We start from the raw sequence: 23,680 nt of genomic DNA, 5'->3' as shown, positions 1-23,680 counted from the left end.
AACTGCAGTTGGATTACCCCACTGAATCATATACAAATCTTGCCAAACAAGCTCGTCGTATCGAAGAAGTCCTGGCTTGTTCCCAGACCCCCATCGAACATGTAGCTTCAGTTGATTCTAGTCAGAAGGATAGCCGCTTGGATGCACCCTGTAGCAAACTGAATGAACTCAAAGTGCTTCTCCAAGGGCAGGCTAACCCTGAACAGCCAGAAGATGTAAATGTTCTCACATCTGCACAATCTGCCCCTCGATGGTCGACACCTCAGAAGTGTTTTTCTTGTGGAAATACCGCTCATTTTTCAAAGGGACTGCAGCCACACTCCTCTTGTCCGTGGCAGAGGACGTAAAAAAGGTCGTTTCTACCGTGGCAGCCCTCGCGGTCGAAAAAGAGCCCAAGGATCTATCACATGTTTTAATTGTGGAGGTATGGGTCATGTGGCCAGTCAGTGTTCCTCGCCACGTTTAAACTGAACAACACCGGTGCTGTGAGACCACCACCGGTGTCTAACTCTACTAAAAGTGCCTCAATTGTCCCACAATGCCCTTGGTCACAGCGGAGATCTACCCTGCATGTGGCAGGAAAATGAAAATGTGAAATGTACAAGGTTGTTGGATACCGGTTCGGATGTCACCTGTATTAGCTCTAGACTACCAGGCATCGAGAAGTGGCAGCTTGACCTTGACTTATCCAAAACCTAAATGTTCCAGCCATTTTTTATGAATAGGGAATAACAAAAATAAACTTCTATACATTCTATAAAAAAATATACTTTCTCTATTTAATATTGTATCTATTATTCTAAAAACTATTGTACCAAAATTTAAATTTATATTTGGAAAAATAACTTTTTCCCAATCTACCTTTACAACTACCTAAATCTATTTTTATTTAATAATTAGACTACAAGTTAACGAGGCACAGCCGATTTGACAATCGCTACTAAAACGAGAGCCAAGAATAGAGAATAATTTTTCCTTTCAAAGTCATTTGCTATCAATGGGAAAACAATCAGATTCGCGGATTCCCAAAAGACTGGGTCTCAGGTACAGTAACAACTGGTCTAGCGTTACTCAAAAATATGCAGTATATCACTTATGCCTGGGAAATATATTTTAGTATTTTGCTTATCAATCCTAATAATCTTAAATTCTGAGATTCGTTAATTTTATCGAAAATCTGTCTATTATTGTAAAAGCTACTGCACAAAAATTTAAAATTTATGTAAAAATAACGTGTATACAATATAACTATATATAAAACACTCTATAAAATCCTCTTTGAGAACTTCAATACGCCAATCTACTCTCATAACTTATTAATTACATTTTTTGTAACAAAAGATAAAATTGACCCTTTTTACTTTCTTTTTTATTTGGAACTCATTGCACTCTTAGGTTTCAAGACTGCCTTCTTTCGAATTCTTAGATTTTGGAGTTTTACATCAGTCCTCCGTACAAAAAAGAAAAAAAACTGATGGCCTTTTTAGAGATTTGAAGAGCTAAGTTAAGAACTCCACGGCTCTGTGCCCGGCCCCAGGGCTCCAGGATCTTTGACAAATAAACGACCTTAGGGCTCCACGCTCTGTAGCAAAAAGATATTACGGCTCCAAGCCGCAAAACGAATGGGGTTCCAGGCTCCACTGCGAAAATTTTAGAGCTCCTTAAACAATGTCATTTAGTCTACAAGCAGATATTTACAAATAGAGAATTCGAGATCGTGTTTGTTCATTTACTAGCTTTTCCAAAAACTGCGTTTAGAGGTTTATGGTACCTGCAAAAAATACTACATGGCGTCATTTAAAAAGTATTTTAGACTATTTTCTTGAAAATATTCTTAATAATCATTAATTAAAAAATATTGTTTAGTCTACTACTTTACAATTATGCGAATTGCTGAATAGAACTCGTTAAAAATATCTACTAAAGATAATCAAACTTACAGTTAGTTTGATCATAATAATGTAGCTATGACATGACATTAAACTGGTTCTTCAAGTTCCTCAATAATCTCTTCCATATTTGGTCTCACCCCAGGCTCTGTTTGTACACATTTCCGCACGAAGGCTCGAAGCAGGCGGTTTGTTACCATTGCAATTTGTTGACCACGCCTTTCAGGATCTGGCAATTCCCGGATGCACATTTCACAGAGGAGAACACCAAAACTGTACACATCGACCTAAAGACAACAACAGTTTGAAAAAAGTAAAACAAACCTCACTGAGGATATTTACAATTTCCAAAAAGCGTTTTACGTTCGCTTTTGGAACACCAACAGCGACGGATAATTAACACAACCTACATTTGCATTCAAAACTATGACTCCTCTTTAATTTTATCCAATATAGCCTGCAGAACAGACGATTTATTTTGAGGGTCGCGCGACATGTTCCCACAGTTCAGTGCAAAACTCCTGATATCTTAAAAAATATTTCCAATGAGATTCCGACAAGTGAGTGGGTTTCTTCAGCAAGAAAATTAAACGTGTTATTTACTTACGTGTTTCTCCTCAAAAAAAAAAGGAAAGAAAAAAACTTAATTGGTGTCTGTAATTAAATTTAGCGCGTCGTTTGAGAAGCCGCCAAAAGACGCAGAGAGTAAAAGGGGACGAGTTTCTGCAACAAGACCCTGGCTCCTTATGGCATGAACATTGGACTTAAATTAAACAACAACAACAAAAATTTAAATTTAAAATTTTCCATTCTTATTTTCAAAATGTTCTGATGCATATTTCTGTTTATGCGCACTAAGCGCCCGCCCACGTAAAGAAGAAAAAATGTGTTTTTTTTTTAACCACGCGTACCCAGCACATTTGCGTAAGCTCAGGCGTTTGTCTCTGGGACATATACAGACACTAGTTAAGGGGTTATCCCGGAAAAGTCTGACTGTGTTTACAGTATTTCAAAGGCACTTCGAATGTACGTTTCACATCGTTTGGCATAGCTAACCTTGACTGTTTGATTTGAAGTGAGTGCTTCAGGGGCAATGTAAATCATAGCTCCAGGGGCAACTGTCATGGTTTGTTGCATGAAATTAGCAGTACCATAATCTGACACTTTGCCTCTCCATTGGTCACCTTGTCACCATAGCAACACATTCGCACTACTGATGTTGCGGTGAATGATAGGAGAAGGTGTCTTTTGGTGCAGATAACTTAACGCTTGTGCCACATCAAGAGAAATAATGGAGATTTCTGTTGCAGTGAGAGGTCGCTGCTCTAGCAATGCTCGTAAACTTGATTCCATGAGCTCTGTTACAAACAAAGGACTTCCCTCGTCATTTGTTGCTCCAATAAACTGCAGCAAGCATGGATGGCGGCATCTTGAAGCAATGTCCATTTCTCGTTCAAACAGACCAAGGTTGTGAGCAGAAAGAATTAACTCATGGATTTGTTTCACAGCTACAACACAGCCGCAATACTTTCCCTCGACAACACTTCCCCAGCCTCCCCTACCAAGGAGTTTATCTGTCAGGTGAATTTGATCACGGGAAATGACCCAGTCAGGGGATTGGTGACGTTGTTGTTCACGTAGTGCTTGCTGAGCTGTTGACAGGGTTATCTCCAGTTCATCCACTTCCTGGTCTTTTGCTCTCAGTTGTCCTTCTAGTGTAGTCACTTGTTGATGTAAGGAAACAGCTTCGTCTTCTTTTTCTGTAAACTGTCCCTGTAAGTTTGTCAGCTGTTGTCTCATGTCCCCCAATTGCCTTTGTGAGTTTTCTTCTTGCTGCTCCTTCTCCCTCAGCTGCTCATTCAAGCTGTTCTCTTGCAACTCTTTTTCATGCAACTGCCCTTGCAAATTTGTCAGCAGTTGCATCATTTCCCTCAATAATATTTCTGAGCTGTCTAGTTCACGGTGTTTTTCACTCAGTTGTTGTTCCATTCTTGTCATCTGCTGTTCCAGTTCTCTTAATTGCCTTCGTAAGCTTTCATTTCCTTGCTCCTTCTCCCACAACTGTTCATGCAGGTTCGCCTCTTGTAACTCTTTTTCTCGCAACTGTCCTTGAACATTTGTCAAATGCTGTTCCATTTCCTCCAATTGCCTTGAAGGGTCTCCGTTAGGTACCTTCCCTGTGCACATTGTTGACAAAATAGATGAATGTATTGCATTGCGTACCCTTACTGCGCAGAATTTTACGAGTAATTAGCGCGCGCACATAGACAAAATGGCGGTTTTTTCTATGCGGCATAGTCTGCAAAAGAAGTAAATTGTCGCTTTCTCGTAAACGAGTCTAGTGACCTATTAATTTTTTCTCATATTTTGATTGTAGCGATCAAATTCTTTCTGTAAAATGAAAACTGGCCGATTCCTATGTTTGAAAAATAAATTATCGCTAAAAACGTGTACTTAGCCAGTACTCACAGAGGAATTATAAAGGAATTATATGGAATATACAAGGTCTTCCTGCTCCTATACGGATGTGGTGACCTCTTTGTACATGCTCTTTACTTTGATAACATTGCTTTGCAACACAACAAAATATCCGTCTGTTGAAATATCTGTCATTTCTCTGTAATCAATGAAGTTTTTAATAGGAAAGGTGTTACCAATGTCTAATATCACTACATTACCTGTTCCTTCTTCATGCTGTACGGCAACATCTTTATCACCTTTGCGATCAGGTTTTGAACTCTTCACCTTTCCAAATATCTTACGTGCTTGTGTAATGAAAATTGAAGTGTCAGATTGCCTGGATTCCACAGCAGCCACATTGCAATTGGTAACTGAGTAATATGAGTCCTGTCTTAATACTTTTCTGCCTACAGAAACGTCAGAAAGGTAAATGTGTATGAACTCTTTTGTAGTTTGGAGACTTTTCCCTTAGCAAATCTTCGTTAGACAAATAAGAGACTACATTACTGTGTATCGGGTGAATTTTTGTTCTGTGAACGCTCTTGGAACTCTGGCATAAACGGATTTCTGACAGAGAAAAATATAACAACTTTAGTTTTTACAGTACCTCAACTGTCAGAAACGAATGTATAAGAAATTAACAGTCGGGACCGGCCGCAGCTGTCCATCTTGAGAGGTAACATGATACCAGTAATTCTGAGATAACAAAGCTAAACCTTTGCACAATGTAACAAACCTTTTCTAACTGCAACAAGACTAAAAAATAAAAGGACCGTATTTGCTTGTAAAAGCAAAAACTGAGAGCTTCTACAAACTGTGATACTGTAAGTAGAAAACGACCTCTTTAGTGTCCATACACGTAAGCAGAGAAGTAGCCCGTTGAAGCGTCATGTTTTTCGTTAGTAAGCGTGATACTGGTATACGCGTATCCTTAGGGCGCTGACTATCTTTGCTTTGGTCGATACGAAGTTAAAAGTATTTTCACTAATACATTTTGATAAAAAACGCTTCTCCGTTAATGATTTTAAAGTGTCCGTTGTCCGTCTTAGAGGTGTCCGTCTTATAGGGAGTTTGGTTAGAGTGAAATGACTTAAAAAACGGCAGGGACCGTCGCCAGGTGTTCGTCTTATTGAAGTGTCCGTCTTATAGAGGTGTCCGTTAAGAGGTAATTGACTGTATAACTGTCACATCAGGTAAAATCACAATCAAACCTTTGAAGACCAAAAGTAAATACAATACTTATCCGCTTATAAGAACCCATTTTTTCAAATTTAGCCTAAACGGGTTCCTATGTAAATGGTGCTTAGTGGAATTTTAGGCTACGCAGGTTCTTAAATAGGTTCTTATTTAATAAGAAATATATTAAACACCTGTGAATGGTAGAAAGGTGGCATGTATATTAATTTAATGCCGAAACAGGCGTGACCTTTAGACAGTACAGTATGTGGCCATGATCCATTTTAGTAGATATTTTAATTCTCAGTATCAGGCTAAAAGTTGCTTTAATGATATATATCTAATAAAATATATACATATATGAAGATTTTTTTAGGTTAATTTCTATAAGAACCTTTCTATAAGAACCTGTTTCAAATTTTAGGCTTAATAGGTTGTTATGTAAATGGGATCTAAATTGATATTTTTAGGCTAACAGGTTCTTAAATTGCAGGTTTTTATAAGCGGGTAAGTACTGTACTAGTGTACACAGCAGGTATATATTACATTGTATTCTTGTCTAGTCTTTCTAGCCTTTTTGTTAGCCGGCTGAGTAGTTCAGTTTTGGTTTTAAGGTCAGTCACGTGCTAAGAGAGCAACAAGATGTCAAAAGATTGACACCTTTTGGCGTCCAGTTTGTAAAGCCACCTAATAGTTACTCACAACACGACACCATCTCAATCCTCATATTCCAAAAGCGATGGAAAGCAAAATTCACAGCACCATATTGAGCAAAAAAGAAAACCTTCCACCAAAAATAAAGGTCAAACCTGGGACCGACAACTAAACACCCGTCCTAAGCTTGTGTTACCTGTGCTAGTACAGATTATATTGAGGAAGCGAATTCACAGTATGGGCTATTGAAAAAGAAAAAATCAAAGGTCTCTTTGAGACTGCGACTATTTTGCATCAGTTGATTGAAATGATCGTCAATAACCGTAATGAGCATTGAAGTAAGCATTAACTGATCCATTCTCGACTGTCTTTTGACGGACGTTGTAAATCACTTCTTACGGTTCAAGAGCAGATTTATAGGTCCATTAATCACGTTACATTAATTATACACTTAATTTTTTATAAAATGTTTCTAATGAAGACTGATGTCACTGGTCAATGAAAAGTGCCCTTGTAATCGTTATATAAGTTTCTCTAATAAGCGTTATATTTATAGCTAATCGTACCTGTTTGGTACACTTCGGCGGCATATCAGGCTCGTTTGGTCTCGTCATGGTTTGTATTTTGGCGCAATCGAGCCAAAATACTCATGGCGAGACCAAACGAGCCTGATATGCCGCCGAAGTGTACCAAAACGGTGCGATTAGGATTTACCGTATCCAAATTCAGCCAACAATCCGGTGATATTAATCGCTCTGTTGTAGCCATGCTTGCCAGGTCACGGCAGTGCAAATTGTGTTGACCTACTTGTGTTGAAACTTTTTTGGTCTTCAACACTTTTATCAAGTTCCTCTTCTGACAATTTTTTTTTGTTGGTTTGGAGTTTCATTCTCTAACCTTTTCAAATTTAAAATTTAGCGAATGTTTCGGAATGTTTCAGTACTTGTCGGCAAACGCAATTGGCGTGCGCACTCAAGTCAGTTAGTTTTGGCGGGAAAGTTTTTCACTTTTTACGACCGGTAAACACCAGCTCTATTTAAATAACGAGGTTCTATTTTATTGGTAAAACCTCTTTTCGATTCATCGTACGGTAACACTACTTTACTTGAAAGTGTCCATGATATCGTGGCATATCAGGACAGTGACTCAGTGATATCGTAGGATATCAGGACAGTAGATCGCGCTTCTGATTGGCTTCTTGCAAATTTGGGTACGGTTAGAGCTCTTATAGCGTGATATAAGTCAGCGCGGTTCGTAATTGCTGTGTGCCAGGATTCCAATGTTTTTCTAACGCGGAAATTTCTCTTGTCGATCTCGCATGCACTAACGAAGTCAATGGAATGGTCGTTCAATCAAGCATGTGAAGCAATGTTCGAGCCTTTCTTAAAAGCTTTAGTGCTTCTGTAACGCGAATCAATTACCAAGACAATATTTAATTTTACTTTGAACTCTACATTAGCATTTTTACTCGTATACAACATAGTTAGTAGAGTGGACTATTGTTTAGCTCTTTGAAGTTCACCGGCTATGCCTCTACTAACTATGTATACAAGCATTTTTATTGTTTTTTTTTTATTGTAATTTAACTTTTTCACACTTTTTATAGTATATATTTCAGCGTTTGCGCTTTTTATTCATTTCTCGTTTAAGTCTACAGACTGGTAGTCAAAAGCTTGTTTTATCTTAAAATTTTTAACCAGTGATTGCTTTTAAATTTTACCTTATATCTCATCCTGTTTACTTACCCATTATTAAATTTTGGTAAAGTTTTATTCGATATGACCAGAGCAACAAATATTTTTGGAATGTTATCGTAATTATCATATTCAATGGCGCTTGTAATATTTTGACAGTTGTAATTGCCAACCAATAACCTCAGTGCACAGAATCACCACGTGACATAGTTCCTTTAAGCAAACAACCGTAATTGATATGTAATTGAGTTACAAGTAAGCCCACACTCACCTACTGCTAAGAAGATCTCATTCACATTCATAGCAGTTTTTGCAGACGTCTCCATAAACAGGAGACCATTTTCTTCAGCATAAGATTGAGCATCCTAACCAAGAGAAAACAATTTTACAATTCAGCTAGTTTAAAAAAATGAATGTCTTTCATGAACCCACACAAAACTGGTTCTGCCACTGTGCATGCACACTCACTCAATTATATAATTTATTTGTAAGAATGGTGTTTTCCGGCCCAGGCTGAATATTCTTAATTTTCTGATGTTAGACTGCGAATATTCTTGTGAATATTCTTAGATTATATAATAGCGTATGACAATTCCCGTTTGTGTTGTATAATATACATATGTATTACATGTACCATTTATCGAAATGTCATTAGCATCGAACATTTGGCTAGTGCATTTTTTTTTCGTTTTGTTAATTAGTTTTGCCGTTTAGAAAAAGGGAGAAATTAAAATGGTTTATTTAGTTTAAAACATATTAATGTATTGTATTAACACATTTTCAAGACACAAAATTATATTCTTTTAAAAATCTAGGTTTATTCTTTAAAATATTCTTTAAATTTGTTGATAGGAGTCCTCGTTCTCGTCCCTAGTGCCACTTGTCTCTCTTAGCTGGCTGAGCCTGGCCAAATCTAGCCAATCAAATCAAACATAGTAAAAGTTGATCAGGGAAACTTGATGGAAAAATGGAAACTGTTAAGAGAAAACACTAACAATTTCTGCAACTTTGTTATTTTTTAAATTTTGTACAGAACTATTGTTCCTATTCCTTTAGTTTTTGGTTTGTTTACAAAACATCCTCGGAAACCCAGGGGAGGCACTAGCCGAAACTTATCCTTCAGCCCTTCCCGAGAAAATTCTTGGCGAACAAGCAAGACAGATATGGCGAGCGAACTGGCTTGTGTACATACTTCGCATGAGAACACACCAAAAGGACAGAATTATACAAAGGGAATACAAAACATTTTTCTGCCCAATCAGGAGGCAGTATTCAGAAAGCTTTTTGAACTGGTCTGGTAAGACTTTTTTCCCAGGAGCACTTTTCAGACGCTCGACATTTTCGCGTTTCCCTCGCCCCACTAACTGCCCCAGGGTCTCTGAGGATATTTACAAAACAGATTGTTGTTCTTTGTTGTCAGTGGTCAATTTTTTTAGGCTGCATTCATTATGTATGCTACAGGGGGGGAGGGCAGAGGTTTTTTTCAGCGGCCTGTTTTTGTTCTATCCCCCCAAGGTCCATACAAATTTTTATAATCCCCCCAAGCAATCAGCCGAAAAATTAATACCCCCCTCCTCCCTCACAAGAAATATCAAAATAAATATCTGCATAATGGTACACTATATATGTTTGAAATTTCAAGAGACATGTTTAATAACAACATCGAAAGAGCTTTGACTGTTTGTGTCATACCTATGCCAGTCAGTCATAATAATTTTTGTATTTTTTGGAGCTCTGTTTGAGCAAAATGGAGCTGCACAAACAGGCTTTTCGACAAACAAATGCCACTACGAAGAAACAAGGAGTTTCGAGTATTGATATTTTCCCGCCAAACTTCAGGCTGAGCTCTTTGACGTCACACATACATTACCAGCTCCAAGATGGCGGCGTTCAGTTGTCGAGTTTTGGGAAATATTTCGTAGGGTTATAGCGCACGTTGGAGGCTGAAATTTTGGTGAATAACATATCTTTGTGTAAAATTTTTATTGGCGTAAAGAAAATAAATCGCCATTCTGGAGTGAATTTCTCCTTGAAAAACTTCAAAAAAGGTACTGTAGTCTCTCTGAATAATAGAGATACCCTTGTTGCTTTCAATCCTTGAAAGAAGCTGCTGTACTTGTCATTTCTTTTTTCACTTTTTAAAATTATTACAAAAGCTAGACAGAATCGAACGAAAAATAAGCATCCCCCAGGAAATATTTAAACAATTTTCTTATCCCCCCTTTTTGGCTCTAAAAATTTGAGAGCCCCCCTAAAATCCTGTGACCCCCCTCCCCCTGTAGGATACATAATGAATGCAGCCTTAGAAATGACTCATTTCAAGGAGCGCCACGTTAAAGAAGGGTACTAACTAGTAAGGTTAGATTAATATTTTGAGCTTGCGAAGAAAAGGTATACAACTAGCATAGAGTTACAAACTACCTCATATTCCACCATCCTGTTACTGAAACAATCTGCTTTATTTCCTGCGAGTGCTATGACGATGTTCGGACTGGCTCGTTGCTGAAGTTCTTTTACCCGAGCTTTTGCTTTGCCAAATGTGTCATGGCGTGTTATGTCATACACAACAATGGCAGCTTGTGCATTTCTGTAGTAAAAAGCGGCCATGCTGTGAACTCTTTCGATGCTTGCGGTGTCCCATATTTCAAACTTGAATTTTGTATCATCAAGACATACTGTCTGGCTAAAAAAGGCAGCTAAAGAAAGCAGGATAAAGAGATAAAGGAATGGCAGTAAAAGTGGTTTTGTTGACTCTATAGCAAAATGCTTTTAAAAAGTGAACATATATGAAAATAATCCAAAATTCATTGTAACAAAACATCAAGAGCATTTCCAGCCCATAGCTCTGACACAGAGGGCACGTAGTTGAAATGTACAGTATTTTTTTCGGGTTGATAATGTACAGGAAAATATGCAAAACATCGTTGAAAAGTTTCTTAAGCCTTTTTGCATCAACAGTTACGTACGTGAAAAATTTAGCTCAAGATATTTCACGGACGATATATATCATCTGTCACATTTATTTCGCTTGAAAAGATAATTTGCTGGCCGCTTAATGGAGGTAAAAAAACATATAAATAATACACCTGCGACAGCAAAAAGGTGGGCCGCGGCTGCTTAATAGAGGTGGCCGCTGAATAGAGGTATCAAATACAGCAGTTTAGTGACAAATAAATCGTGACTTTGGAAAGTGACCGCTTAATGGAGGGTGGCCGCTTAATAGAGGTCGAACTGTACTTTTAGTTTGATCGTCTGGTTTTTTGTAACGCTTTTCATTACCAGATTGAGTCTTGGGTTAAATAGTCGAAACGACTAGATTTGTGCCATTTAACGTTTTACCTTACTCTCTTCCATACAAATGGTTTGTTTTAATTTATCATCTTTGTTTTCATTGTATTGGTGTCTCTTATGACGAAATTCGCATCTTTCCTTTCTTAGCCATTTTAAAGTATTTACAAGTACTCTTTACGAGAAGAAAAAATGCCGTTTACTGTTTTCCAATATCTCTTTTCTTTCCAGAAATATTCAAGTTTTTAAAATATGCAAATTAGCAAAGTGACGACGTCATCATAGACAGTATAACACTCAACCAAATTTTAATCAAATTTTTTTTGCAATAACACTCTGACATAAAATTGTGACATTGTCACCTGTGGCCAGCAAAGTAATGGGGAGAGTAATCATCGAGAGAATACAAAACGGAGTAGACCATGTGCTTCGAAAAGAACAAGCTGGATTTCGAAAGAATAAGAGCACAATAGATCAAATATCCATCCTCCGTAACATCATAGAACAGGTCAATGAATGGCAGGCAACATTCTATGCACACTTTGTCGACTTCGAAAAAGCTTTCGACTCTGTACACCGTGAAGGACTGTGGAGAATCATGAAGGCATACGGCATCCCTGACAAGCTGATAAGAATGGTGAAGATCATGTATGACGACTTTGAGTGTTCTGTACTGGACGAGGGAGAGCAAACAAGATGGTTTAAGATCACCACTGGCGTTAAACAAGGATGTGTCATGTCAGGCTTTCTCTTCCTGCTTAATGTTGACTGGACAATGCGTAGAACAACAGAAAGGCATAGAAATGGCATCAGATGGAATTTCACAAGTACACTTGAAGATCTAGACTTTGCAGACGATATAGTCCTAATCTCATCAAAATACGAGCACATACAGAACAAGACCAACCGACTGGTAGATAATGCAGGAAGAGTGGGACTGAAACTGAATGCCCATAAATGCAAAGCGATGAGAATGAATACACGAATAGAAGATAAAGTAACGATTGGAAGAGAGGAAGTAGAAGACGTCGAAGAGTTTGTGTATCTGGGTGCGACTGTGACAAAAGAGGGTGGTGGCACGGAAGACATCAAGAAACGTATAAGTAAGGCGCAAGGAGCATTTTTCAACTTGAGAAAGATTTGGAACACACGGAGCATTGGACGGAATACAAAAATCAAACTGTTTAAGACCTTGGTACGACCAGTTCTTTTGTATGGGTGTGAGGCATGGAAACTAACAGCTGCTGAGGAGAAGAAACTGGATAGATTTCAGTTCACGTGCCTGAGAAGGATTCTAAGAATTTGGTGGCCGCAATGCATCCGAAATGACACAATTTCCCAAGTAACAGGCATAAAGAAGATCAGTGATGAAATCCGAAGGAGAAGATGGAATTGGATTGGCCACGTGCTCAGAAAGGAGAGGAATGATGACTGCATGGTGGCGATGGAGTGGCAACCTGAAGGGAAGAGAAAAGTGGCGACCTAAAACCACTTGGAGAAGGACGGTGAAAAAAGAATGCGGACAAAAGGGGTGGTCTAGCTGGTCGGAAGTCAGGGGCGCAGCGCAAGACAGGGCTAGTTGGCGAGAGACAGTTACAGCCTTATGCGCCTCATGGCGCGAAGAGAACTAACTAACTAACTAACTAATAAAATTGTTTTGAGTTGATGACGTCTTTACGCCTTAGTCTCCTAATTTGCATATTTTAGGATTTTTTTAAGCTTGAATATCTCTGGACTAAAAAAGATATTTAAAAACGGAAAACGGCACGTTGAATCTTTTGTTAAATACTCTATAAAACGCCTCAAAATGTCAGAAGTGACAGTTTAATCATAGAAGGACTTTCAAAAGAATCCTCAGTTAATATTAAATATATGAATATTATTTTTTCCATTCATATTTCTTTTATTCACTTTGACTTAATATTTAATGATGTAAAGCAAACGTCATCGTTTATTTTAACCAAAATGGTTTCAAGTTTTCAATTTTATCACAATATTAATTTTGATAGTAAAATTACATCGTGTTGCCCTTTTTTTAATTGTAAAATTTTGTTTGCAATGAATGTATATGAGGAAAAAACGTCTTACCTCCTGATGTTGGTGGCATAGATTCATCAAACTGTCCTCCAGAAAATCTTGAAGCCAAACTTGAATTGCCTACTGCGGCTTTTCCGCCTGTTGAATGAAAGAAAGTCAAAGAAAGTTCAACATGGTTGTGCACCTGGTTTATAAATTTGTCTAAAGCACAGGAGTCCAGCAACAAAGAATTTAACAAGGAGTTTTTTTGACAAGCAACTGCTTAAATTGTTAATGTAGACACCTTAAACTAATGTAGACTAACATTTTTGCTAACATTAGCCAAGTAGATAGTGACAGCTTTGATTCCACTAGCCAAAATTGATTTTCTACTAGCCAGAATTTTCACGTATACTGGTAGTTCATTTTTCTTTTACCATGGGGGGGGGGGGGGGTGGAAGGGGACATATTTTAACATTTAAATTATACAAAAAAACTCAAACCATCTAGACGTGTACACACAATGTCAACAGGTGTTCATCTTTATCGGTAGTATTTGTCGTGTTTTTTTTTTACCTCACTCTTTCAGCTTTTATCCGCAGTTATATACCCTCGGATATCCATAACATGCGCGTGGTGTCAAATAGTAATAATGCTTTTATTACATCAACAGTTTACTTGTTAGTTCTATTCTCTCAGAGACGTGCAGTTTCTTTGCACTTATGCAGTTTCTTTGCACTTATGCCTGAAACTTTCACTAGCCATTTTGGCTAGTCAAAGTCCAAAACCTACTAGCCAAAACTGCAATTCTACTAGCCTTTAGCTAGTTGGCTAACGTTAGTCTCGAGCCCTGGACAGTTCTAGTTAATTCTTATTACTACATTATAGGGGGGTTCTTCTTGACCTCACCTTCTATAATCTTTTCTATACAATATGAGCGGATTATAGACTTTGTATCTTCAAAATAATAAAGCCACCGAATTTGACCAGTTTTTCACTGTGCCTGAAAGACCTGAAATTTTTGAAGCCGTGAGTTTTGTATAGGTTTAGATGCTCCTGTTGGAGTTTTCTTGTTTTCTTAATCTCCATTTTTTCATTTTGAATCTCTTTGTTTCCTTAGCTTTTGCCGTCCCTGGTTTTCTTAGTTGTGTTTACCCTTGAACGTGCACGTGGGGGGTTGTTTTTCGAAGTTTTGAAATGAACATTTACTCTATAATGCTAAAGCTTTTAGTAGCTGTTCATTCATCTTGGGAAAATTTTGATTGGTCAACCCACAGGTAGCCCAAGCCCCCAAACCTCATAAATAACAATACAAAAACCACACAACTTAACTGAATTGTCTTATATTGTAAATTATTTGGAATTTGCAGTGATTCAAACGTATTTCTTGCATTCCATACAAACTTGTATAATTTTTCCGAGACTATGCATAAAAGGAACAGGGCTCATACAGAAAGCTTGGGGTACCTGTGGTCAACCATGTGTCATATCGCATAACGTTTGACCTTACCATTGCAATGTCATAATTACACGCAGGTCTGGCCAAAAATCGTCATATTTTACATTTTTCTTTATTTTCTCAAGGTGTTTTTTAAAACAAAATTGCACAATTTGCCTAATTTTACATTCCATGTGTATTTTGGCTCTATTTGCATCAATTAACGTTATTTTCTGAATTTTTTAAGAAAATGGTGAAGTTCCAGATGGCAGATTCAAGATGGTGGCTCTAACGACGTCATATGATGTCGTATGATGTCACAGCCGACACGAATAAGGTCATCTAGTAGAGTAAGCTAAGGACTTTTAAATTTCTCTCTAGCGAAAAACAATTTCACTAGGCATTAATAGAATAAAAAAACCTTAGCGGGGGTTCCATTCACAGCCACCTCCTCACAAATTTGCTTTGCTTGTACAAATTTGCTTGTACGTTTGAGGGTTAAAATAATAGAACAATTTGTTTGGCTTCACTGAATCTGCCATTTAAAGAAACACATCGCTTGGGTGTTACTTTTCAGCGCTAACGTATGGTTCAATTCTAGCTGTTACCATGTCCCCCCTCCCCGGGCATACCCCCAGTGATTTGTCATGTTTTAATGTTTTGGGGGTCACTTCCCCACCCCAGGGCACACAAAAAGAGACAATTTCCCACCCCCAGGACACACTATGTACCTTGTTTTGTGTACAAAATAAAAACAAGAATATTGATTTCTGTATAATAACAAAATCCAGATGCTTTGTCAAGAACTGAAACGCAAGAAACCAAAGAAAAAACTGACTAACCCGCACTTCCTCAAAAAAGCAATCTTTGAATCAGCCACTGTCTTATTCTTAATATCGGCGCATACGCACACGGTGGGCCCGAAACAAATTGATAGCAGCAATTAAAAGTAGTTCTTTTAAGCTTATTGCCTTATAAAAACGCTAAACCGCTGAGATCTGCATCGGTGTTTAATTTAAGGTGTATCAAGGTCTAGCCGTTTATAGTAGTATAGTATACTAAAGATTGTAAACACTGAAGATTCACACATTTCATTACCTGCATCGCTGATACAAAAAACAATTAATTATCAATGTACCTTTGAATACAAAATTTAATTTTGAGACAACCTTCTCTAACCTGTCGGCTATAAATTCTGGAGATTTTCCATGCAGATACGCAGTGTTCTCCACGCAAACATGTCAACCAGAAAGTGAAGCATGTCACAAGAAGAACGAAAAGTTGTCTCCGATTTTCTCTGCCCCCTACCCCTGGGACAAGGCCGCTTCTAACAATTCCGCACTACCTGGGCCCAAAGGGCCGGATATATCTTAGTCTCCTTCGCAGCCTTTCTTTGGGAAGCATTGGTTGACATCCCAAATAACAACTGCGAAGGAGACTTGTCCTTGGGGTTGCCCCTGGGGGGATGGTAACAGGTAAAATTGAACGTGCATAAAATGCAAAACAATATGGCGGAGAAACAAACGTTTGTGTATGAATCATTAACGACAATTAATGACTGGATATTACACTTAACCTTTCCTCGTGCAGAAATCTTGAGCCAAGATTATAATTTTAAAGGTCATTCAACTATATATTCTTCATATCTTCAAGAGGTTGCAGCTTTAATTAGTTTGCCCAGTGGGCAAGCAATATTCTGCAATTTGGCACAGGGGGCTCTCACATCAGATACGAGGATAAATAAAAATAAAAGTTTAACTTCTTAAGTCGCATCTTTGTTTCTTTATACGCGGTCTGCAAGTTGCTGGTCTCGAGCCGAATAAATTATAGGCGGTCAGCCGGAGCGAGGAGACTGGAACCGAGAAATCTTCGAGAAATCTTCGAAATCTGTCACATGAAGACAAGGGAGGAAACTTAAATGACAGCCTTCAAATTTGATATGAATTTACAGCCAACTATTTCTCTGAATTTAACCATACTTACTCGGCAGACAGGAGAAAGGTTGAACTTGATACCCATGGGCTTATTTTGCCCAATTGTTCCTAAGGTATACGATATTTTGGCGTCGTTTTAAAACCTTTGATTTGGTTGAACATTTCTGCCAGTTAAGGATCACGAAAGTAAAAATTTCGATTTATTGATTGACAGATTAAAGGCGGAAGTAAATGGCATTGTTTGTACTTCTGATTGGTTCTTTTCAATTCCGGAAGTATTTAGTTTTTGTTTCGAAAATAGAAGATTTGTTTATTTTTTATAAATCTATATGCCTACCATTCTGTTATTTTTAATTTGCTTGCCGAGGAAAACACCGCCTATTCCGAAACTTATCGTCATTAAGCCGAAACAAGAATTGCAAATCAGAAGGTCGCAGAACAAAAGGCGTAATTACCTGAACACTGCCTGCACGTTCTGTGCTAGACAACAACGAGAATGGATAAATACAGGCTATACTTTTTACAGAACGTGTAATTTTACAGAAATTTTTATTTGGATTTGAAAAGTTGCTTTTAGTATCCGGCTACAGTGAGGTACTGAACTGACAAACCAAATGAATACGTTCAAACAAAAGTATGATAGACTAGTTTCTTTCAATTTTTTCAACTTAACGCTTCTTTCAAATCAAAGCCGCCGCCGAAGTTGTTTTTACAACTTTACGCAAACTATATATAAGGATTTAGAATTTTTGGTTGGTATTTTTTGGTGGACTATTTTTGACAACTCGCGAAGATATTACTGTCGATTGCATCTACCTGTGAACGCACGCGCTGAAAACATGTTTTCAAATGATGTCAAACGTCAGCGTTTCAGGTGTCAAACTTTGAAGTTTAGCAGTTCGTAACGGCAACTTTCGCGCCGAAAATTCAACACATTCCGGTTTCGAAATGGCGGAAAGATTAGATATAGAAACTTCTTCTGAGAAACTGATGCTGATCTGTGTCGATATGCATACACAGGTTCACTTGAATCATTTCTAGTGTAAAGTTTCGCCCGTACTCAGTGTTTATGGCGAGTATTTTGAGTGCAAAAGTTCGCGTTTCGGTCGGCTAAACTTCACAGTTTGACACCTGAAACGCTGACGTTTGACGTCATTTGAAAACATGTTTTCAGCGCGTGCGTTCACAGGTAGATACAATCGACAGTAGGCCATTTTGCATGTATTGCTGTCTCTTCAGCAAGTTACATTTTTACTTCCGGTTGTAAGATGGTAATCCACTTCCGTGACTGTTAACTGGCAGAAAGGTCCGGTCATGAAAGTTTCCTCCCTTTTCATTATATAGCACTCGTATAGTGATTGGACGTCGTCCCGAGAATTAATATTTCCGAATGTTTTCGACCGTCCCAGACCCCACACCTTTCTCGATTCCAGACCTCCAACCTGCAAGACCAAGTATTAAAAATTCAAAACGGCCGCGAAGCAAAAAACACGACGATACCTAGGCCTAGGTAAGGTAAGATTTATTTTCTATTTATCCTCATAGCTGATGTGAGGGGCTCTGTGATTTGGTCGTCAGTGGTAAATTACGGGCGTCTCTGACGACTAGACAATCCTGAATTTTATTTATAGTTATTTGTAATAAAGTGACCCTTGCGAGTGCTAGAACTTGGTTGTTCATTCAGATTCTAATATGCATCTCCCACACCGTGTATAATATACATGTAATTACTATTGACATCACTTAAGTTTTATTTGTTTGTATAAATACATGTACATTGAGATGATAACACATGAAGAGACCATACAGTATGTCCTCCCTTTAACTCTTGAAGAAGTGAGGATAAATCACCATTCCCAAGATAAGAAGCAGTAAATTACCCCATTACTACAGGTTTTGCAAATCAAGAAAGTAATGACACGGGAAAATTTGATAAAATACAGTTCCTGAAACCCCCAGGCTTCGACTGGGTGCAAAGGGTCAGGACATAAAGCACACTAACAATAACTTGACCCATTCTTTTCAACAATTATCATCATTTAAAAATTACCAAGACATATATACATATTTCCAACTACATGTATAGCTGTAAATTAAGGTAAAGATTGGCCATTTAAAGCTGGAACAAATGTTATGACCTTGTCTAAAAGGTGTTCCTTTCCCGAACACCTTAAGCAGTTATGATAGATAAGGCAGAGATGCCAACCTAAAAAAATCGAAATCCGAGAGCCCACCAATACCTCTTCTCATTCACTCAACCCCCAAACAGGGTAAAAAATAGAGCGTCGCCGAGTCATCTACAAAAATGTGTCAAATATTTTAAAAATTTCTTCCAGAACCAGCCAAAATAAGTGTCAAAACATTTTGTTCTAAGCACATTCCTTCGTATCTGGGAGATTTGGTGACCCGTACAGGGGACTGGGAGATGGGCCTGTATCCGAGAGACTCCCAGTTAATCTGGGAGAGGTTGCAAGGATGTAAAGGTTGCAACAACATGTTCTTTATCATGCCGGACATGGACACTCACCTAAAAGCACCAGTTTACACATTTTTCCCTCTACATTTGGGGGTTGTGCCGTTCCCTGTGCAGCTGCCATTGAAAGATACTTGACGTTTAGATGAGTTCTGAGTCAAAACTTTATGATCCCAGCTTAAAAATGTTGACGACATAGATCACACAACTATAAAATATCAAAGACATCACTGATTAATAACAAAGAAAATGCACATGATGCATAATTTTTTGAGACCATTTCTAGGAAATACCCACAGGATTACCACTTCTCAAATCCTGTTAAACAGTTAGACTGATAAGTGTACTTTAAGTTTTACAACACCTCTCTGTAACAGAACCAGTGAAATCTTTATCTTGACCGGGTTTATATGGAAAAAAGTCACAGGGTCAATTTCCCATTGGGTCGGTATACTTAATGGTATACTAGTGAAATTAGGAAATACTTTCACTTGCATTTTGAATTAGAATTTTGACAAAACGCGCGTGAAAGTGTTTCCTAATTTCACTCGTTGATTACCCTTACAAACAAGCTTGGTTGAATAAAGTTAAATTTGGTTAAATTGTCCTGTTTTATCGTCATAAATTCAATCTGGAGAGCTTCCTTGGATGCACTTAATGAATTTCTTTAGTTTTTAGTTAGAATTGGAATTATAAGAACTATAACATCACCTTTGAAACAAATTGAAATGATTCAGACTCGTACAACCTTTTCTTTTTCATTTTCCTCTCATAAAGTGACATTCCATGATAATGAGTGGATCCGGCAGATATATATTTTTCAGGTTACATTTCAGAAACAGTACAATATTCTGGCGTAATTTGAGTGCAATCAGCTCGCGCTGTTATGCTTTTAAACTAGATGGAATATCAAACGCGAGTTGTGGAAATATGATTTTTTTCGGCTACATTCCAGATGCGGTACTCGATTCCTCGATGTCGAAGTTCCACGCGTTGTGTAAATATTTGTATTCTGCACACGAGTCCAAAACTTTAACTCATTGAATTGCTTTCGCGCACTTCAAATCGCCAAGAAAACGGCATAAAAACAAACTTAAACATTGCGAAAATATTTTCTCTTTTTTTTTACCCAAGAAATAAATAAATAAAACGGAATTAGCGCAAAGAACGCGCTGCTTCAGCCAACAAACCACACGCCTGGAACAGTCCACGTGACTTCCCGATTTATTAAAATTAAGCGGTTGACAAGTGGTGGCTGAAGCTCGTAAGCTTTAAAACTTTGGTCGTGGAGCCTGGAGCCTCATCGTTTTTCTGCTTGGAGCCCTAATATTAATTAGTGGAGCTCTGAAAGCCAGTTTGCCACAAAGACTGGAGCCCTGTTTTTCGAGGGTTCTGGAGCCTGGAACTCTGCTTGTTTGAGCCTGAAGCCCTGGAGCCTAAACCTTTTAGGGATCCTGAAAAAATTCGTGAATGAAAGAAGTGGAGAAGGAATATGGAAATTTGCGTCGAGAAAGTAAACACTTAGATTCGATTCGTTTCGCAAGAACAGGCTTGTGTTCTCCTTCGTTGATCGCAATTAGCAAGCAAAGTCTATCGCGTATGATTGGAATCCACTTAACAGAATAATTCAATAAGCGAAGGGGGAAGTGTCTTTAAAATGCACTAGTAGAGACTGCTTTTTCCTGGTACAGCTAATAAAATCACAAAAAAAAATAAAGAGTTAATCGAAGCTAAAACAAGCAAGGAGAGAAGACTTACCTTTTGTGGACTCTGCCTCTCTCTTGTTCTTGCCTTATGGAAGCTTTTCTCGGAAGGACATGTGTTCCATATATCACCGGTACACTCCTAAGTCAACAGACATTACATCACTTGGCCGACTTACAATGATATGGCGGGCCATCGCGGTCAAAAGTAAATATCATGATATCACTGCTTGATATCATGATATCTGTGAGATATCATAATATCTTGATACTTGATAACATGATGTCATGATATCATGCAAGATAGCATTTCGTCATGATATCTCTACGATAAGATCTCGCTTTTGCAAATTAATCGCTAAACCATTTTGCAAATCGCTAAACCATTTTGCAAAATGTCACGTCGGTTTTGTTTTTTTATATGTCTGACTTTTGATATCACTTGACGGGTTGTCATTTGTGGCTGTTCCCGGTTTATGACATAAACCTTGTATAGACCCTTCTTTGCATAGAGATCTATAGACTTGAGTAGACCCCAGCTACCAGTTCACAACCCACAACACACCGTGTGCTTTTAATTTTGGTTTAGAATTTCATGTTTTTAAAAGTTCATTCAGCCCTGGAGCTCCCTCTTAGTTTCATGGTAGAGTACAGTTTTTTTGAAAAGAGTCCTTGGTTTGGAAAACGAAGTAGCCCCACTAATAGCTTACAGAACTTACAATTTAACAGAGTCGACAGTTTTTCAGTGTTTTCCTTTTTTAGGGCACTCGGTAAAAGGGATTTCCATCTCATTTTAAACTTTCATCGAAACATATGCCTCTGTCACGCAATCTCCGGCGCGGACGGCGGTAAATATCCTGTCCCCTACCGTGTCTACCCTCACATGGAGGCAATGGAAGAGAGTTGGTCAAAAGTTGTTTTGTATCTTTGTCGTCCAGCCATGGAACTTAATGAACTGGATCGAGAACAGGAGCGTTGTGAGCTGAACTCGATCGATTTTCTACCGCTTGTCATTTATATTCCACAAAGTTGTTTATCATTTTTTTGTAGACTACTGGGCTGTACTCTCCCATGAAACTAATAAGGAGCTCCAGAGTTGGATGAACTTAACATCGAAGTCTAAACCAATATTAAAAGCACAAGGTTTTTTGTAAGCCATAGTGTTGAGGATTGTAAACTGGTAGCTGGGGTCTACTCGAGTCTTTAGATCTCTATGGGAGAATCGAAGGGTCTATATCCAAGGTTTATGTCATAAACCGGGAACAGCCACAAATGACAACCCGTCAAGTGATATCAAAAGTCAGACATCTAAAAAAACAAAACCAACGTGACATTTTGCGAAATGGTTTAGTGATTTGCAAAATGGTTTGCAAAAGCGAGATCTTATCGTAGAGATATCATGACGAAATGATATCTTGCGTGATATTATGATATCATGTTCTCAAGATATCCAGATGTTATGATATCTCACAGATATCATAATATCAAGCAGTGATATCATGATATCTACTTTTGACCGCGATGGCCCGCCATACAATGACACCTTCGACGAAATAACAGATGGAAATCGACAGAAACTGCCATCAGCGACCGTGTTCGGCCATTTTCTCGCTGATGCAGACGAACAATGTCACACAGTGCATATATAATTACACAGTAGCAAGGCGCTTCATGCATGAGCTATAGGATAAGTGGAGTTTTTCTAAGTTAAAAGCTAATATCTTACCACTAAAGTCTTTTCTTTACTACTCTGTTTACCTCTTTCGTGTTCGATCACAATACATGGGTAACCAGGCTTTAATTCAACCGACAAGACCTGGATGCTAAACTAATTTGCATTTGGAGTGCCCCTGGCCACTCCCCGAAGAAAAGCACCATTTCATGCCTTTGGGGGTAGGTATTCCTACACGTGGACCACAAAGCTAATTTGCATTTGGGACTATGTGTATAATACCAAATGCAAATTAGTTTAGCATCCAGGTCTTCTCGGTTGAATAAAAGCCTGGTTTATAAAAATGCGATTTTTCATAATGTTTATTACCGCTGTTTGTGTTATATTTTTAATCTGGTTACCCATGTGTTGCGATCGAACAACCAAAGTAGTAAACAGAGTAGTAAAAAGACTTTAGTGGTAAGATATTGGCTTTTAATTTAGAAAAAACTCCACTTATCCTATAGCTCATGCTTCATGCATGAATAAGCAACTTCAAATGTGTTAAAGAAAAAGTTATTTTGGTCATCACGTGACGTTTCTCCCCGCGCTCCGTGAAGACCCAAGTAACGGCTGTTTGAGGTACCTCAAAGTTTGTAAGACTTGTAAAGACTTTGAAACTAAAATGTGTAAGGAGCTTACAAGAACACGTTATAAAAAGAGCAGTGAAAAACTACCAGCTGATAAACTACAGGTGGATAATAATCATTGAATTATCTTTGCATGTGCGGAGTACTTTTCAGTGACTTTCTCTTTCTTTCTTTTCTGAGAGACTTTTTTTGCTTTCAACCCCCCTTCAAAGTTGAGGACTTCAAGCGGCAGTTAAGGCGCTGTGGAACTATGGTATTTAAATGAGTTCTTAAAGCATAGAGCGGAACCTTTACAAACTATTTAGAATATGGGTAAGTTTATGTTATGTTTGAAAGGAATACACGACTCGTGAAAAAAGAAAGAGATGCGCAAGTTCTTGTCATGTCACTGGTCACATTAAATGGGCGACCGGCGAAATACAATTACTTTGAACTGAAGAACATTGCTTTTGATGAAAAGAAATTTCCAATACTGTTTTAGGGATGCTTTGCAGTGTTTTATAGTTATACCTCAGTAATTCCTCGGATAAGGACCACATTCGGGAGCGGCCCTTGCTAGCTTTTTGTCCCAAATGCGGCGCTTATTCGAGTAAATACGGTACATACAGAAGATGCTGCATTTCTTCTCCTTATTTTTCACTTGGGTAACCGCTT

General features: G+C 38.2%; 2 protein-coding genes across 2 annotated transcripts; both read right to left on the bottom strand.

Annotated features, from left to right (window-relative positions):
- Positions 1-1,912: 1,912 nt before the first annotated feature.
- Positions 1,913-3,061, bottom strand: LOC144651556 (uncharacterized). The gene is made up of 2 exons (XM_078511522.1): positions 2,946-3,061; positions 1,913-2,176 (listed from the first exon to the last, which is right to left on the bottom strand). Exons 1-2 carry the CDS (start codon positions 3,024-3,026, stop codon positions 1,979-1,981), a joined length of 279 nt encoding a protein of 92 aa, XP_078367648.1. The 5' UTR covers positions 3,027-3,061; the 3' UTR covers positions 1,913-1,978.
- Positions 3,062-3,077: 16 nt separating this feature from the next.
- LOC144651480 (uncharacterized) lies at positions 3,078-22,477 on the bottom strand. Its single transcript, XM_078511423.1, has 8 exons — positions 22,452-22,477; positions 20,781-20,867; positions 19,077-19,230; positions 13,250-13,336; positions 10,295-10,569; positions 8,145-8,238; positions 4,568-4,756; positions 3,078-4,066 (listed from the first exon to the last, which is right to left on the bottom strand). Exons 3-8 carry the CDS (start codon positions 19,144-19,146, stop codon positions 3,078-3,080), a joined length of 1,704 nt encoding a protein of 567 aa, XP_078367549.1. The 5' UTR covers positions 19,147-19,230; positions 20,781-20,867; positions 22,452-22,477.
- Between the last annotated feature and the right edge of the window lie 1,203 nt (positions 22,478-23,680).

This window comes from Oculina patagonica, chromosome 4 (assembly GCF_052425735.1).
Source record: "Oculina patagonica isolate OP01 chromosome 4, crgOcupat, whole genome shotgun sequence".
NCBI lineage: Eukaryota > Metazoa > Cnidaria > Anthozoa > Scleractinia > Oculinidae > Oculina > Oculina patagonica.
This window is presented reverse-complemented; position numbering and strand designations above follow the sequence as displayed.

Excerpts from the sequence above, each read along its gene's own strand:
- LOC144651480 (XM_078511423.1), bottom strand. The coding sequence starts at position 19,146 with ATGGCAGCTGCACAGGGAACGGCACAACCCCCAAATGTAGAGGGAAAA. Across the intron at positions 10,570-13,249 it reads TATGCCACCAACATCAGGAG|CTGCCTTTTTTAGCCAGACA; the intron begins GTAAGACGTTTT and ends TGCTTTCTTTAG. Across the intron at positions 4,757-8,144 it reads TGAGATCTTCTTAGCAGTAG|GCAGAAAAGTATTAAGACAG; the intron begins GTGAGTGTGGGC and ends ACGTTTCTGTAG.
- LOC144651556 (XM_078511522.1), bottom strand. The coding sequence starts at position 3,026 with ATGCAACAAACCATGACAGTTGCCCCTGGAGCTATGATTTACATTGCC. Across the intron at positions 2,177-2,945 it reads CTTCAAATCAAACAGTCAAG|GTCGATGTGTACAGTTTTGG; the intron begins GTTAGCTATGCC and ends TGTTGTCTTTAG.